General features: G+C 39.2%; 3 protein-coding genes across 3 annotated transcripts; 1 reads left to right on the top strand and 2 right to left on the bottom strand.

Annotated features, from left to right (window-relative positions):
• On the bottom strand, positions 1-4,229 carry armc10 (armadillo repeat containing 10). The gene is made up of 6 exons (XM_080842895.1): positions 3,913-4,229; positions 3,363-3,508; positions 3,102-3,236; positions 2,824-3,000; positions 2,137-2,208; positions 1-1,420 (listed from the first exon to the last, which is right to left on the bottom strand). The coding sequence occupies exons 1-6, from the start codon at positions 4,190-4,192 to the stop codon at positions 1,169-1,171; spliced, it is 1,062 nt and encodes a 353-aa protein (XP_080699021.1). The 5' UTR covers positions 4,193-4,229; the 3' UTR covers positions 1-1,168.
• A 439-nt stretch (positions 4,230-4,668) lies between these two features.
• fbxl13 (F-box and leucine-rich repeat protein 13) lies at positions 4,669-10,790 on the top strand (the record flags this gene model as incomplete). The annotated part of the gene is made up of 21 exons (XM_080842461.1): positions 4,669-4,743; positions 5,285-5,388; positions 5,545-5,665; positions 5,775-5,839; positions 6,195-6,349; positions 6,824-6,933; positions 7,032-7,130; positions 7,334-7,429; positions 7,539-7,674; positions 7,773-7,825; positions 7,909-8,009; positions 8,163-8,292; positions 8,374-8,472; positions 8,731-8,851; positions 9,115-9,277; positions 9,382-9,498; positions 9,586-9,712; positions 9,849-9,932; positions 10,055-10,189; positions 10,300-10,463; positions 10,619-10,790. 21 exons carry the CDS (start codon positions 4,669-4,671, stop codon positions 10,788-10,790), a joined length of 2,427 nt encoding a protein of 808 aa, XP_080698587.1.
• Positions 10,791-11,177: 387 nt separating this feature from the next.
• On the bottom strand, positions 11,178-14,964 carry fam185a (family with sequence similarity 185 member A). Its single transcript, XM_080842858.1, has 8 exons — positions 14,384-14,964; positions 14,181-14,290; positions 13,081-13,173; positions 12,772-12,910; positions 12,640-12,681; positions 12,357-12,452; positions 12,137-12,271; positions 11,178-11,368 (listed from the first exon to the last, which is right to left on the bottom strand). Exons 1-8 carry the CDS (start codon positions 14,796-14,798, stop codon positions 11,256-11,258), a joined length of 1,143 nt encoding a protein of 380 aa, XP_080698984.1. The 5' UTR covers positions 14,799-14,964; the 3' UTR covers positions 11,178-11,255.
• Between the last annotated feature and the right edge of the window lie 1,552 nt (positions 14,965-16,516).

Here is a 16,516-nt window from a genome sequence, read left to right as displayed (position 1 = left end):
GTACGTTTATTTGATTAAAACAAATATTAAGCATTCAAATCTGCAGATGAGTAACACTGTAACTAAGAATAAATAATACTATTTAAATATATTTACTTCACAGACAGATTTCAAATCAAAATTTCATTTCTCTGGCCTACCGAAAGTCATGGCAGCTCTTCAGTTTATCAGATTTGGCATCCTTATTAAGTTACAACAAATGAAAGAACAACATATATAGAAGGATATATATTTCTATACTTCTATCTCACTATATTTTTATTGCAATAAATATGGGTAGGAAATTTAGTTTTATTTTAAATAGTTTGGCGATTTATTTTTAAGGGGAAAAATTGTGCAGTTGTTCTTTGGACAAGTTATTTTGATGTAAAACTAGGTCTGAACAACAGATTACTTGGAATGTCTTCTTCCAGTTTCCAAGATAGCTTGATAACCACCGTTGGGGTTGGTTAGGCAATAGGGTTGAATAGACAACCAATATATTTGTTGCAGTTTTGAGGTGTTTGATGGTGGTTTCCTTATTTTGGTAAAAACATTTACTTCACAAAAGTCTAAGCCTGAACTGTGTATCAACTGTCAACTTCAGAGGGTAACTACTCTGGAGCTGTCCTACCTGCTGACTGTTGCTAAAAAAGGAGCTTCAATTGCTGTGCAGCATTTACAGACCATTAACACTTGAACATAGACACAACAAATGAGAAGAATCCAGTCAGTAAGAAACTCACTCTCCATGCTGAAGCATGCATCTAATCCTGAAAACATTCCCTTTGTAAACTGTCTGTGGCAGTTAAAATGCCAAAGGCAAAATGAAATGTAAGTCTCACAAAACCTCCACATAACTAACTCCATTCCCTGTACCAAAACCGCCAGAGGTCATTTTTTTGGTGTATGGCAGGGAACACCTGATGTCTCAACTGACACATTCACTTTTCTATAAATAGGTTTGGCAGTGAGGACTTTCATAAGCCCTAAGGGAGCTCAGAAGACAAGAAGAAGACACTGTGTGGACATTGCAGAGCTTACGCTGCTTAGCAAACATGGCCCAGAACGCCAAGAGGACTGTGGATGAGAGAGGACGTTTAGAAGGGTGATTTTGTTATAGGAACAGTGACAGCAAAAAGAACATTGCTGCTTGGAGGATATGTGAGGCAACAACCCAGATGGGAGGCTATGCGAAGATCCTAGCCACCTGAGCCTTGACTTCGCCGTCAGGATGAGAGAGTAGCTGCGGGAGTCTGTAATGCAACTGGGAGGAATCGTCTAGCAGCACACAGAACAGCGAGTCTGGCCTCCACCGCAGGGCCTGTGCTACCTGAGCGGAAGGTGTCCAGGCCATGAGGTTTCCGACAAATGTCAGAAGACGGAGGAGCACAGAGACATTGGTACAGCCATCGAACAGAAGAACCAAGGAAGCTGGAGCCTGCCAACAAACAAGAGGAGATAATGTAGAAAAATAAAGATATGTCTTAACACATTCCCCCAAGGAACATTTTTCAGGTGGATTCAAAAATGAGTGAGCTTTCATAGAACAGAAACAATGTACCCAATATCCTTTTTGCTCACACTGCAAATCATTTTCATTGGGCAGATTGATTATTTCAACTACTCCAAGTATGATCGCTATCTGAGCAGGCACTGTATCTCTTTGGCAACATCTAAACAACACACACTGCTATGTATTTTGAAATCTACTAATAGCTTTATCTATTTATAGACTAGGACACAGGACAGTTGTCACCAGCCTTTAACAGCTTTTGTAGCAGACACAAGTGATAATAAGTCTATTTATTAAAAAGTGATTGTACTTCAGTTTTTTATATTACTTTTATAATTGTTTTCTTTTTTTAATTAATAATTAAAAGGGATACTATGACCTAAAAATTAAAAGGGATGCTATGACCTAAAACAGTTTCCCCATTATAAGGCACCTGAATCTGTTGTTGTGGTCTCTTTGGAGAAAAACACAAAGAAAGAAAAATAGTATCATGCACACTTTCTAAATTCCCTACCTCAAGATAAGTGTCAAGGAGATAGTTTCAGAGGTTTTTTGGGCAACACTTTTTAAATGTTCTCATCAAACACAAAACCACAATCAGGTCAACCATACATTAAGCCGTTCTTTAGATATAGTTTTACCTGTGCTTGGACAATTTCTTCAATCATATCTGGATTGGAGGACATATTCACCAGGACCTTTAAAACCTGAATCTGTGGGTTATGAGAGCAGAAGAAACCAAGATGTATATAGAAAAATCAAGATTTAAAATGAGGCATGATTCCTCCATGTTTTTTTGGGTCCAAATTGTTACTTGTATTTTAGAGACAAAAATGATCAAAATCGGTCGAGTATAACAAGGATGGTTCTACAACGTAATCCTATGTTTTCACCACTGGCTGTTTACCTCAATAACTGTAAGCTTAAAGGTAAACTAATGACTGTAGAAACAATTACTTTCTACAGTTTATTTTCAGTTACTGAGTTTAACAGACAAAGAACTATCTCTGTAGGGATCCTTTCCATGTTGTCAAGACACTTGTCAATAACGTTATGCAAGCGGCAAAAACAAGCGGTTTACTTTGATGCGGATGCCGGCCCCATTGGATTACATTGTATAGCCATTTTGCAGTTGCTGGTTATAGAGTTCTAGGACTGGGACGAATATTAATTTTTGTCCCTCATAAAAATCTGGACCCAAAAAGATGGGAAAATAGAGCTGGTTTAGAAAATACCAGAGTTCTCCTTGAAAGGATCAAGATCCAAATTTAAAAGACAACAATAAAGTATATTTAATTGTGGTTGCTTCCTAAACTATGCACAAATACCTGAAGAGCTTCATTGCTCACTACAAGCAGTGACAGGAACAGGGTGACTGAGTTCCTCATTAGGTGCTGATGTTTGTCTGTGACAGACATATTGGTTAGCAACCTCAGGGCTGCCAGCTGCAACTCAGAGTTGACTGGTGAAATTTCTATCAACTCCAAAACCTGAGGAATGTACACCTACATGAAAAGAAAAATGTCAGGGTTAAAACTTAACACAGAGAAAAGGCCTTGAAATCAGTTTGAAGGTAAACATCATACAGACATCTGTTCTGCTGTACCTTCAGCTGCTCTTGATTTCTTATGTTCATGCTCAGGTTATTCAAAGCATTTAACGTCTGTAGTCTAACATCTGCTGAAGTGTCTGTAAGGAATCCAGCAATAACATAAAGGCCTCCAAATTCACGGATGAGATCCTGTGGCAAAGTGCAAAACGTGTGTGAAACGAACATAAAGTAATCTTTACTGTAGAAGTCCTCTAGTTTTGATGGATACACACAGCCATTAGTTTTTCACTAACACAACATTGCAAGTGACTCTACCTGATTCACTGTGAAAGCAGCGCTATTCCCCAATGTAATAAGCACGTGGGACCTCTCTGAAGCGTTAGGACTACTCTGTAGAAGGGAGAGGAGCATCCCTATGTGCCGCGCCTCCAAACACCCTGGCGACTTTGTTAAGATGTCTTCTAGTAAAGGAAAAACATTTTGCAAAAAGAAGCACAACGAATAGTAAGCATACAGATAAAGATCGTTTCTTGGCAGTTGGTTTTAACCTACAATAGTAAACTTTCTTTGGCTTATATTTAGGAACGGACAACAAAGAGACTTATAGCAAACATAACCACGACATTAGCTCAGAATACGCTATGATAGGTGGCTGTCTGGGAATAGGCTATCAGTCATAGACTGAACCCGCTAGTAGAAAATGTGAAGTAGCAATAACAAATAGTTCAAGATTTAGCCACATTATGTCAACAGACACAATCATTCTAGCTAACCTAGTCAAATAACGTTATATTGAGCAAAACATGCAAAAATAGGTCGCTAGCCAGCTAAAGTTTGCTAGCTAGTCAACAATGTTCCATCTTACTTGATGCCTCTGCGGTGACCTGAGAAGGATTCTTGGGTACTCCAACCACATTGAATCCGGACACCTTAGCCATTAAACTCCCTGGTTCCAGAATTACATCTCCCGCCGCTCTGTTATCTGGACCACTTCTTTCTACCTTTTTCGTTCTATTTTTCTTCTCTGCATTTCCTCCAATACCGCGGACCAGTTTGTATAAGCCATAAGAGGCACCTGCTCCAGCAAGTATTCCCAATACTGCTTTCATATTACCCAATTTGGGTGCGACAAAACCATCTCCCATCCTGAAAATCGTCTTATTAACATGAAGATATCCTATGACAACGTTCTCAGACTCATTCCCCCATGCTGTCTGCGAGTCCCGTCAGGCCAACCAAAATCTTTCCATGGGATTGCTGACATCGTCTCACAAAGCCTTCAGAGGCATAGCGTTGAGTGACGTACATTTATGTTTTATAATAACTAATACTGCCATAACCAGTGTAATACAAACAACGTGCACTCTTCTGTATTTTTGTCAGGAGGTTATCAATTCACTGGTTCTAACGACGATTAATTCATTTCCTTGAATACTTTTTAATCGACCAACGCAGTTTTGGTTACTTAGTAACATCAAGCTAGTTGTGCTGTGTATACACTGACCTGACAGGTCTCAGTTTTCTGAAACAACACATTTCCCGTAAAAATGTTTAAATGCCACAGTCTGTTTATTTATATTGGATGCTAAAGATAATGCTGTAAATTAACTTAAGTGAAAATATGGCATCACTGGAAAACGCAGACCCATCGCTGAGAGAATATATTCTGAAGAATTCCCTTCCTCGAATTTTTCAGGTGAAGTAAAAGAAAGATTGTTAGCCATAGGGAGGGAAGCTACCTGTGGTGTGATAGGCAGCTTTAGTTGATGATGATTAAGTTAAAGGCACCCAGTGCAACTTTATGTAAACATTCAATGAAAAATAAACATTCAATTTCTAGTCTTTTTTGCACGTAGTAAGTTTCAATAACTCCATACCATTACATATCGACATTCAAGGAGCAAAGATGAGACGTCGTTGTGTGGTGAGAACTGATAGAAAATCGTAAACAACAACAATCGCCGGTGGGGAGAAGCCATTTTTCCATTGACTGGAACCTGCTTTATTTATTGTAGGTTACCAAAAAATAAAGAAAATGGCGGCGATTGTTGTTGTTATCGATTTTCTATCAGTTCTCACCACACAACGACGTCTCATCTTTGCTGCTTGAATGTCGGTATGTAATGGTATGGAGTTATTGAAACTTACTACGTGTAAAAAAGACTAGAAATTGAATGTTTATTTTTAAGCCTCGAAAGTTGCACTGGGTGCCTTTAAAGCAATTGCATTTTTTTTAGGCTCTCATAGCTGGCCTGCTGGCCTCGTGTCCCGAGAACCCCTTGCATTTTATTGAGGAGAAGCTTTTAGCAATCCAGAAGAGCAGGGACATTTACGTTAACTGGTGGGTAACGTTAGCCTACCTAAATTACATTTTTGTGTGCCAAACATATTGCATATCATAAACAGTTGTCTATCATACAAGTGATGTGCTTTGCCATCCATTTTAACAATTCTTCTTGTAACACTAGAAGATCATAATTGTCTTCTCTTGATACAGGAATACCTATGCTGATGATGATGTGGAGGTTGACTTTTACCTATCTGATGAAAATTTGATGCTTAATATAATGAATATTTTCATAGAAAATAGAACCACAAACCCAGATGACAGTGACACGGTATAATGCTTTGCTCACCCTATGAATTTTCCAAAAGCATATTATTGCCGAAAGAAGTGTAGCCTATACCTTTCTACATTTGTCCATTAATGTTTGTTTGGTTCTGTAGATGTCACCTTTTTTTGAAGAGGCATGTTACTGTTATCAGAAGAGTCTTTTCAAGATGTGCTTCATGTAAGATCTTTTAACATTTGAAACATAACAATTTAGGTAGGCCTAAGCCCTTTGCACAACTAAGGTGATTGTTGGGAATACTTGGGGGTAAAGTGCTTCTGTTAATACCACATGTAAACTTAAGTTGTCATTAGTATTAACTTACACATGTTTAACACAGAATGTGTCACTGATTTGCCTTTGGCTCTGGTCAATGTATTGTAAAGTTACTTCAGCATTTGATCCAGTGGGATCCATTTCATCAAATGAATAACTGAGTGTAGCTCAGTGTTACAGCTTGAGAGCAGAGTCTTTTGTTTTACTAGTGGCTTGCATTCAGTTACTCATGAATTAATAAAGGACCACTTGTGGGCAGGGCCTGGAAAAGGTACATCCTGAAGAGGAAAATAGAAAGGATCATCCTTCGTCAGAACATGGATGCTTCTCAGGGCCACTATTCAAAGAAAGTCCTGCGTTATACTTTCGGAATATGGATAAAGTGGGTCCAGTGTAAGAGGAAGAGAAAGAAGGGTATGTGGCTTTCATTTGTTTTATCGCAGTGCACATAGAAAATAGTTTTGAACAAAGGCTCTAAGTATAATTATGTATCAATCAATCAATTTGTTTATTTGATCAAGAGAGACAGTGTACATTCATGAACATTAAGATGTAAATGCACCCAATTATAGCCAAAAGGCCTGTTTCATCTGGCAGTCCCCCTGCCAGAGTTAAAAAGGCTATGCAACCTAAAAAAAAAAGGTATACATCAAATATAAATCAAAATCGGACAATACATCAAAAATAATATAAAATAAAATCCCAATAAACAAGTTCTAGTGCTTACCCACTAATGATCACATTTTCGTTTTTTTATCAACCATGTATCAGTATTATATAATTATATTTATCATGTCTAGGTTTTTTGTATTCTGTGAAATAACAGCAATGATGCACTGAATTGCCGCAATTGATCAATTGTACAGTTTTACTATCTGTTTTATTCAGATGCTGTTAAGAAAATCCAAAAAGTGTATGAAATATTGCACTGCAGGAACATATTTGCTGCATGGCGATATGCGGTGCAGGACTCAAAGAGGACGAAGGAGTACTTTGAGGTACCTTTTGAAGATCTTTTCACAATTGAAAGAATGGTGTATTTATAAGTTCTTGTCAAGAGCTATCGATCCTAACCACTTTTCTTTTGTAAGGGCAGAGCTGGGAAAAAGGCTTACATGAGAAGTCTATCCAACAGATCGACACCACTGAGGAAAAAGACATTATTTCAATGTTGCCGAGCAAGTTGTCTTTAAAGGTATAGCAAGGATCTCAGTCAGTATTGTTGCTAGATCTTAATTTCATCGTACTACCATTGAGATCATTTGAAAAACCTTGTTTGCCGTCAGTATATTCTAAAGTGACTACCTTGCGAATATACCATTTTTCTTGAAATGACTGGGTTTTTTAAAATTGTAATTTATTCTTGTTTTGAATAAGGCTGGTTGCGTTTGATCTTAGATCTTTCAGTATTTAGAGTCAGGGGACCTGCTGAGATGTGCTGAGGTGTGCGACGCATGGATGGCTATAACTCAAACCAGCAGTTTCTGGAATAAGGTTAGAGTGAATTTAAAATGTGACACATTTTGCAACGCTGGTTACAAACATCTTTTTTTGTATTCGTGTAGTTTTTCTATTTTATGTATATAATCTTTGCTCTTGTAAGATCAATTTTTCAGCAGAAAAGCACTGGATTCAAAGCCATGATGTAGAGAGGATTCTGCAGGCATATCGTCCTTTTGTGGTCCACTTGAATCTGCGTGGTTGTGTGTCTCTGCAGTGGCCCACCTTTAGATGTATAAGTGAGTTTTTTCTCTGATTTACATAAAAAACTAAAACAAGACAAGACCTAAAGCAGAGAAAAGGCTGCATTTTTATGCTATGTTTCATAATCCATTAGGTGAATGCAGAAATCTTCAGGAGCTCAATCTGAGTGAATGCACCAACATCAATGTCAGTACTACTAAAAATCCAATTCAGCAAAATATTTAAACAAACATGAGAATTTACCAAATACCTTGTTTCCTTTTTATCAGGATGAGACTGTGCGAATAATAGCAGAGAGTTGTCATTCCTTACTCTATCTGAATTTGTCATACACCTACGTGACAAATGGAACTCTGAAAATGCTTTCAAGGTAGTGGCTACATCTTTAAATATTTTGGTTCAGTTTACTGACATAATGGTGTTATTCTAATACGTCTTGCAGTTCAAACTTATGTACGTATATGTAATCCAACCTTCTTTTCACTAATCTCTACCCTTATTTCTTTATTACTATGCCCTAAAGGTGCTGTTTGAATCTGCAGTACTTGAGTCTGGCCCACTGTAGAAAGTTTACAGATAAAGGTCTGCAGTTCTTGGCTATAGAGAGAGGCTGCCATGGGCTTGTTCACATAGATCTCTCTGGCTGCACTCAGGTTAGTATAGTCACAGCATTTAATATTTTTAACAGATATTTCTTGTATGTCAAAGTTCCACCATTAATTTTGCTGCTCTAGATAACAGTAGATGGGTTTGGACACATTGCTGCTGGATGCAGTCTGTTACAGCACATTGTATTCGACAACATGCCCACATTTACAGACAAGTGCTTACAGGTAGGTATTTTAAGTACATCATGAGTATCATGAGTACTGTTTTCAAACTATGCTCTAAAATGTCATTGTTTTTGTAAAATAAGAGCTTAAATGAGGTTAAAGAAGTAAACAAAAAACACATTTAAGTGTTCTTTACAGGCTCTGAAAAATCGTGTTAAATTGTTGTGCTAAAATTCAATCTGCTTTAAGTCAGTTTAAAGTAGTTAATACAGTGTTTTCCACTCATTGAATCATCTGTGTGTAACAATACCTTGACAGGTGCTGACCGCTAAATGTCACTCTCTGGTTACAATTTCCCTCCTGGAGTCCCCTCATCTCACTGACACTGCATTTAAAACCATCGCTGAAGTGGCGTCTCTCGAAAAATTACGAATACAAGGTCATTGTATAATATCTTTGCAGTATACAGTTTTGGGCCAGATTCTGTCATTGCTGTGTGTGTATTGTACGATGTGAAAAAAAGTTATTACGGGATATAGAAGCTTTTGAATCTTGATATTACAGATGTTGAGACCAGATTAGCTAGTTTGAATAGAAACTGACATTTATCAAGCATTATACATACATACTTAAAATATATGCTTTGTTTGAATGAGCAAATGATGTATCATTCAAAATGTATGCATTCCATTTTCTATGCAGGCAACAACCGTATTACAGACATCGGCTGGAAGGCTGTTTGCAAGAGTTCTCCCAACCTAAGTCATTTGCATGCTGCTGACTGTTCAAAGATGACTGATGCCAGTCTGAAATACATAGCACTTCTGAAGAATCTTACTTACCTTGACATCTCAGACAGTGTAAGGTAGGATAATACTGATAGTTGTTGTCACTAAAAAAAAAAACTTTGGTGTACAGGCAGACTATTTCTGAACATCGGGTCTATGTCTCTCTCTCTGTGCCATCTAGGGTCAGTGATGTTGGCCTGCGTTACTTAACTGATGGTCCATTTGCTTTCAAGATCCAAGAGTTCAATCTTAGCAACTGCCGTGTCAGTGACGTTGTGGTTGTGAAAATTGTACAGAGGTACACAATGTCTCTCAGCATTCACACACATACCCGGTGTACACATTCAATATAAATAATGTTTGTGTTGTGTCCGTCTCTTCACAGATGCAGCATGCTCCGTACCCTGAATCTGGCATATTGTGAGTCCCTAACAGACATGGCCATTGAGTACTTGAGTAACCTCCAATGTCTTCTCTGTTTGGACATAACTGGCTGTCATATCCAGGATAAAGTAAGCTGCCTTTTGTGACATTGTAGAAGCAGTGATATATGTGCCATACCTTACCAATCTATTCATGACATACATTGCATATTTTGCTATCAATATATCTGCATCTTTACATTAATCTAAATCCATTGCCTCATAGGGACTAACAGCAGCCGGAGGAATTCAATATTTAAAGAAGCTCAATATATCTGAATGTCTTTCCATAACCGATATGGGCATTGAGGTAATTTTAATTAATTTAAAATCTAATACCCATTATTTGTTTTTCATGAAACAGTTTATCTTGTTGGATTCATTTCAGTAAGTGTTGTGAGATGTCTGTATGTGCACCTCTTGGTGTGTCAGATGTTCTGTAGGGGGGCCAAACGTCTCGAGGACTTTGATATATCTCACTGTGTGGCGCTCTCAGACCTGTCCATCAAAGCGCTATCCTTCTACTGCAAGACTGTGTCCCGACTCATCATGGCGGGCTGTCCAAAAGTATGCCTGGTTTGAATACAGTATATTCACCTCACAGTGAACGTTTTAGTGCTTATTCATTCAGTATCTATAATGCATCATGATGAATTAAAACATGTCTGTAAAACCAGATGACGGATGCAGCCATGAAGTATCTGACAGGCTCTGGACCCTGCCTTAAAGAGCTGGATGTCAGCGGTTGTGTTCTCCTAACTGACCGTGCCTCTCGCATCCTGCTCAAGGGCTGCCAACACTTCCACTCCCTCACCATGCTGTACTGTAGGGGAATCTCCAAGTAAGTATGTAGTCTGATCTCACTGGAAATCTTTACAGCAATTCTAATTCCCTTTTAAATTGTTTCTGTGTGACAATGTCATTCTGTTTTGTGTATTTGTGTGTACACTCACTCTTTTCAAAGCAGTACATGTAAACACTGTGGTGACCCTACAGGCAGGCAGCATTGCGCCTTCAGCCTGGCCTAAAGCACTGGGAACACAGCAGAGATGACGCCCCCTACTGGTATGGCTATGATAACCTGCAGCTAAAGAAGAGGCCAGAGAAGCAGGACACTCCATTGGAATGTGATGACAGTTGTCGTAACAGCAGCAGTCTGCCTACATGACTGCCAACACAGACGATGTGGCTATGTGAGAAGTGTATGTAGCGAATAACTGTAGGGCACACTGTGGACAAACCTTCATTGGAATCATCATTATGTGCCAGAATGGTCCAGGAACTGACATTGTTGCATGTAATGGATCCTGTAAGCCTCATGATTCAGAGTTGTTATGAAACCCTTTAAAAAGGATAGCAAAATATCAAAAGTAGCAATAGCATTCCTTTATTGTGTCTGACTTCTGCTCTTAGGAGAGCTACCTATTCATGTTTTTACACATTAATGATTTACATAGTGCTTACAGCAGCAACATAAAAACAGTGGAATATGTATATTTTTACATTAAATAAAGCATACACTTTCTACGCTTTTTGCATTCAATTTTCGGTGACTTTATAAAATGTAAACAAAAAAACACAATACAATAAGTACAGTGCATCTGGCAGAGACCGAGAGTAGGGGTGGACATGTTTACTTCCCAAGCCTCAGAGACTCAAACCAACTCTGAGCTCTCAGGCTGATGGTCCCTTCGTCGGCCTTGACTTTAATCCATTGATCCCCGGCCGATGGGCCATTCAGATAACCTGTCAGAAAAAGTACACTTTCAACACAAACATTTACACTAAATGCGATTCCTAGAGCATTTTAAGCTTTCTGTATTATTTCCAAAAACATGCTGGATACTTATCACACATCACCACATTTGTAGTCTGGGAAGTCCCGCCCCACTTCTTCCGGCCAAATTGATTTTGCCTCAGAACTGGGTCTGGCCAAGTTTGCATACCCGTTCATTTCAAGATTTCCAGAATCCTTGGAGCCAATCACAAACTGGCTTTTGGCTACCTGGCGCGCCATTGGCGGATTTAAACTTACCACGGCTACGTTACAAAATCTACTGCACGGAGAGTTTTTAAACATTGGACATGGTGGCCGCCAAAGCACCGCAAAACTTCGATAAGGCAAGTTTTCTTTGAAAACAGAACAGAAACTTGCCCTGGAACAATTCATACAGAAAAAATATGTGTTTGCTTTATTACCGATCGTTGTATCGTTGTATAGTATCGTTGCTCTGATTGGTTAAAGGACTGTCCAATCAGGTGGCTGAAGTGGAGCGCCGTTGAGAGTTGGCCAGACCAACTGAACAAATGGAATGCAGTGAAGGGGCAGGGAATTCCCAGACAACCACATTTGCACTTATTAAGTATAACAACGAGTGGCCCATGTTAAACAAATGGTGGACCAAATGGTTAGCCTGTCAATTTACATCAAAGCCTCTAGATATACTTGTGTGTAACCTCTACACACATTGGCTTTGTGTTATGTCATGCCATTAGCTTTCATACTTGACTCACCGCTGACAGTTGTACTGCTGTCTGAGCAGTCGTGTTGGGCCTCATGCAGCTTTATCTCTGGACTGATCTCTACAGAAGCTCCAGACAACTGAACTCCTGCTTTCATAGAGGCAGGAACCCGCACTGACACAGAGCCTGTAGGGGTGAGGAAGAAGATATGCTCTTAGGCACATTAAGAAATTAGGAAAACAATCATTTGAAAATCTGTTTAGTCGCATACCTTGCAGAGTCGTGAGGTCTGCCGATCCCATATCTCCAACATATGTATCAATATTCCCAGCAGCAGTCGAGATTTTCAAAGCACCACTTGAGGAATCTGGAAAACAGTCACGTTTACATTCACATTCACACAAGCTCACCATTTAAAACCCTGTTCCAGATTCCCAATATAGTACTTGAACACTAGAGAGCACTGTGATTTTATGCAGGTAATAATGTAATACTGTTACAGGGCTTCAAGTGCATTTAAGGCAAGAAACAATTAACACCGATATTTGACATACCGACTCTCACATTTCCCATTTCACTCTGTACGTTGGCATCACCTGTTCAAAATAGAGGAACTGAACAGTTAAAGCAGAAAAATACACAAATCATAGCCAATTAATTTTGTCCAACAGCCCAAGAACACATACCATGGATATGCCCCAACTGAATTGCCCCTGATGATGATGAAACTTTGGAGGACTCTGCATAGATAGCTTTGACCTTCAACTGACCTCGTTCTGTTGAGACATTCATGAAGGACCCTTGGATCTTTTTAAAGTCCACCTCCTAGGATATGACGTTAAAAAGATCATTAGTAATGAAAATCACAAAATAGATACATATATTTTAATCTTTCAGTCAAGCAATTCTGAGACTATATTTTTTGATTGTCTGTATTTTCATTTATTTTAAATTATATAAATTATAGCGATGAAACAAAAATAAAATGACAGTACACTGCCTTCTTTTGCACAGACATCCACATTGCCATGGATGGTGCCAAAACCTGTGATGTTTCCCCCTGCTGACAGCACCTTCACTTGGTGACTCTGAAACAGAGATCAAAGGCTGATCATGACCTGGACAAAATGCACGGATAGACTCAAAATACTTCGTCTTCTCATTTCACAATCAGTGTTTCCCCTAGGTTTACAGCTTAGGGGTGGGGGGGAGGGGGACGGCGGCAGGGGCGCGGCGCAATGCGCCGCGGCAGCGGACACGGACACAAACACTTAAATTAATTATGATGTTCATGTGTTTCTTTGAATGACAGCAGTCAATAAGTATAATTTTACATGTTTTATGGTAAAGGTAACCTTAAATGACTTATTTTGTGATCTGGCGCTATATTTTTTTTACTTGACCTTCCAGGGGGGGCGGGCGGGGCCGTTGGGGGGGCGGGCCGCCACCCTAATATCATTGTAGGGGAAACACTGACAATTCACTAGCCTACTCATCCATCATTCATGTTAAACTGACATTACGTGGACAAACAGTGAATAAGGGCATATCATTGCATTATGCTACACCCCTACTGGATCGTAAACTTTAGACCAGTGATTCTCAACATTTTTGCTCCCAAGGCCGGAAGGCCCCCTGAATATTCTAGGCCCCCCTACAGAAGATGTGATAACCTGTCTGCCTGTCTTCTTTCTGACTCCATCTGCACACACTTTAAAGCTCAAGGCAGTTAGACAAGCTTATTCTATTTGACCTCATAATAACATTCAAAATCAACTCTTGCCGAAATATCACATTGAATGTTGATAGGTGCCACAATTCACTTAAACACAAAATATGAACGCCAAATGTTTTATGACTTATTGTAATGTAATTCTAAATAGAAAAGAGTTTGAGAGAATATTTAAGACACTCTCCATACAAATGTTTGTGTATATATTGTTCTAAATAATGTCCTATCACCTCAAGGCCACCCTTGCAGCTCACTGAGGGCCCCGCCCCCCTGTTGAGAACCACTGCTTTAGACCACATAAAAAAATAATAATAATAATAACGAATATCAATTTTAAATTATATTTATAGAGGACAAACACACCCTTAGAGATGTCAAGATGCAGTTTCCTCTCTCTGTCTGTACTTTGCAAACATCACCTTCCATCTTCTGAATGTTCACATTTCCTCCCCCACTAGTTGTGATGAAGAGGTCTACAGCAAAAACGGTCATCTGTCAAATCATCCAAAATGTAGACAGATAACATGAACTGCTCTTATTTCAAGTTTAATTGAATTTTCACTCACCGCTTTTAATTGGCGTAGTTAGTTCAACAGTTACATTGCTGGTCACTTTATCACCGTGAATGGAGAGTTCTTTGTTTTCATCGCTATAATGAACATGCAAATGATCCAGGTTAAACTCATGGTCCACATTTGTGCCATGGACCGAGATGAAAGCCCGGTCAGCTTCAGGAAAATCATGAGGATCCAAGGGACGCACAGACAAGTCACATCGAAGCTTCACGTTAACTTTGCTAAAAGGGCTGACTTCAAACGTCCACTGTTTCAATGATATGTCAAGATCTTTCAGAAGAAGCGGCGCGGTTGACAACATACGGACAGCTGTGGAAGGTAATGCAAAGCCAAAATGAAAACATTCTTTGTTTCCAAAGCGCAGTGCTCCGAGGCATACCCGAGTGCTCAATGCAGCCGAATACATGACTAGCTGAGGTGACTTGTGGCTAGCTCTTATGAAGTTAACTTAATGGCATGATATTGATATTTCTGCGGGCATGCTATTGAACGGTCTGTTAGATATCAGCGTCAGTCAACAAAAGACAAACAAACTCGTCCACATGACACTCCTGCATCCACTTAGGCTACTTATCGTTGTCATGTAGCTACGTAAGTGACATTGCCATACATGCGTCCTAAGCACAACTCGCTTACTCAACATGAGCTATGCAATGTATTGTGGGAAATGAAGTTACGCAGGTTTTGGTGATTCTCCATTGTCATCTTCGTAGCCTGTGCACTAATACCTTGAAACTAGACTCCCCGAAATCATAGGTAGGCTATGGAATAACGTTCCATATTATGTGCACGAAATGGTAGGCTATTAAGTGGCACCAGCCTTCCATGCTTTTCTCCTGTGCTGTTGTTATAAAATCGACGTGTGCCGTTTAAACCACAATAACCAAAGTGCAATCTGCCTTCCGTGCGAGAAAAATGGAGCACGTTCGCCATCTGGCGGTTATGCCCTTTCTGGTCTGATCTGTTAAATCACTTGTTCATCATAATGTAGGTGTTGGGACATTCATTTTATACCGGTTTACGTTTTGTCCTTGAAAGATTATTATTAGGTTACTGCACATTTTGAGCATCTTTCAGAGGCATGTATTTCTTTATATATTTAATTTCTATGTATTCTAAGCTTTAATTTATGTAACTTTTTCTAACCTATTGTTACCTTTTCCGATACATTATCAGACATACCCAAATTACTACTACGGCTGGATAAGCATAGACATACACCCTCCTTCCCACTGAGAGGCAGTGTGGAGCCGCCTTCCATTCACCTTACTGCATGAAAGAAAGGAAAAAAACTTTCCTAAATTCATTGTCCATGCTTAACGTCATGGAAAGAGTTACTTTGTTGCAGAACGGATAAGAAGAGCATCTTAAACGATTTAAGAAAATTGTGTTCGGGTGTTCCCCGAGCCTTAGCTGAGATCATACACAGCGTTTGTATTTTGCATTATGTTGGGGCTGGATGCTTGCGAACCTGTTTTGTTCTGAAAATGGAGCAAGTTCCTCAAGGAATGTGGATCAAGCCCAGAATGCACTAGGATGTAGTCATTACTCATTGCTCTCCGCACCGTCAAAAATGCTATTCTTCTGCCTCGGGCACTTTGTTTCTGTACTGGGACTAAAGGCTGCTAAATGTTTTGATGATATTTCACGTTGGGATGTATAACAGAGCCAATTTGGTGTGGATTGCTTTTCTTGCATCAGGGCGAACGATAACGTCTCTCTAAGGGATTAGAGTGATCGTCTCCATCTTTCCAATTGTTTCATGGAAATAACTTTTTTTTGATTGAGCCGGTGCGTCTGTGGTTGGAGATTGCGAGTTGATTTTTGATGTATTTGTTCAAGTGACATTGGTCCTGCACATATTGGTATGAGTGGTAATTCATGTAATGCTTGAAAATAGATTTCTTGCAATGTTATAGAGTTAACTTTGGCGGAATATTTTCTTTTTAGCTATCTGAACATAATCGCAGTTGCTAATTAGGCTATTGTAACACAAGAAAAAAAGGTAAGACGATAGTGATAAATATGCCTAGTTCTCGTGAAACGTTTAAGAGACTCGTGACAAGTAAACATTAAAGCACGCCTCAGGGATAACGTGTTTGTAAATAGTCGAGGCTGGAACTT

Source organism: Sprattus sprattus (genome assembly GCF_963457725.1).
Source record: "Sprattus sprattus genome assembly, chromosome: 7".
Taxonomy (NCBI): domain Eukaryota; kingdom Metazoa; phylum Chordata; class Actinopteri; order Clupeiformes; family Clupeidae; genus Sprattus; species Sprattus sprattus.
Note: the sequence above shows the minus strand (reverse complement) of the source record. Positions and strands in the feature narration are given on the sequence as shown.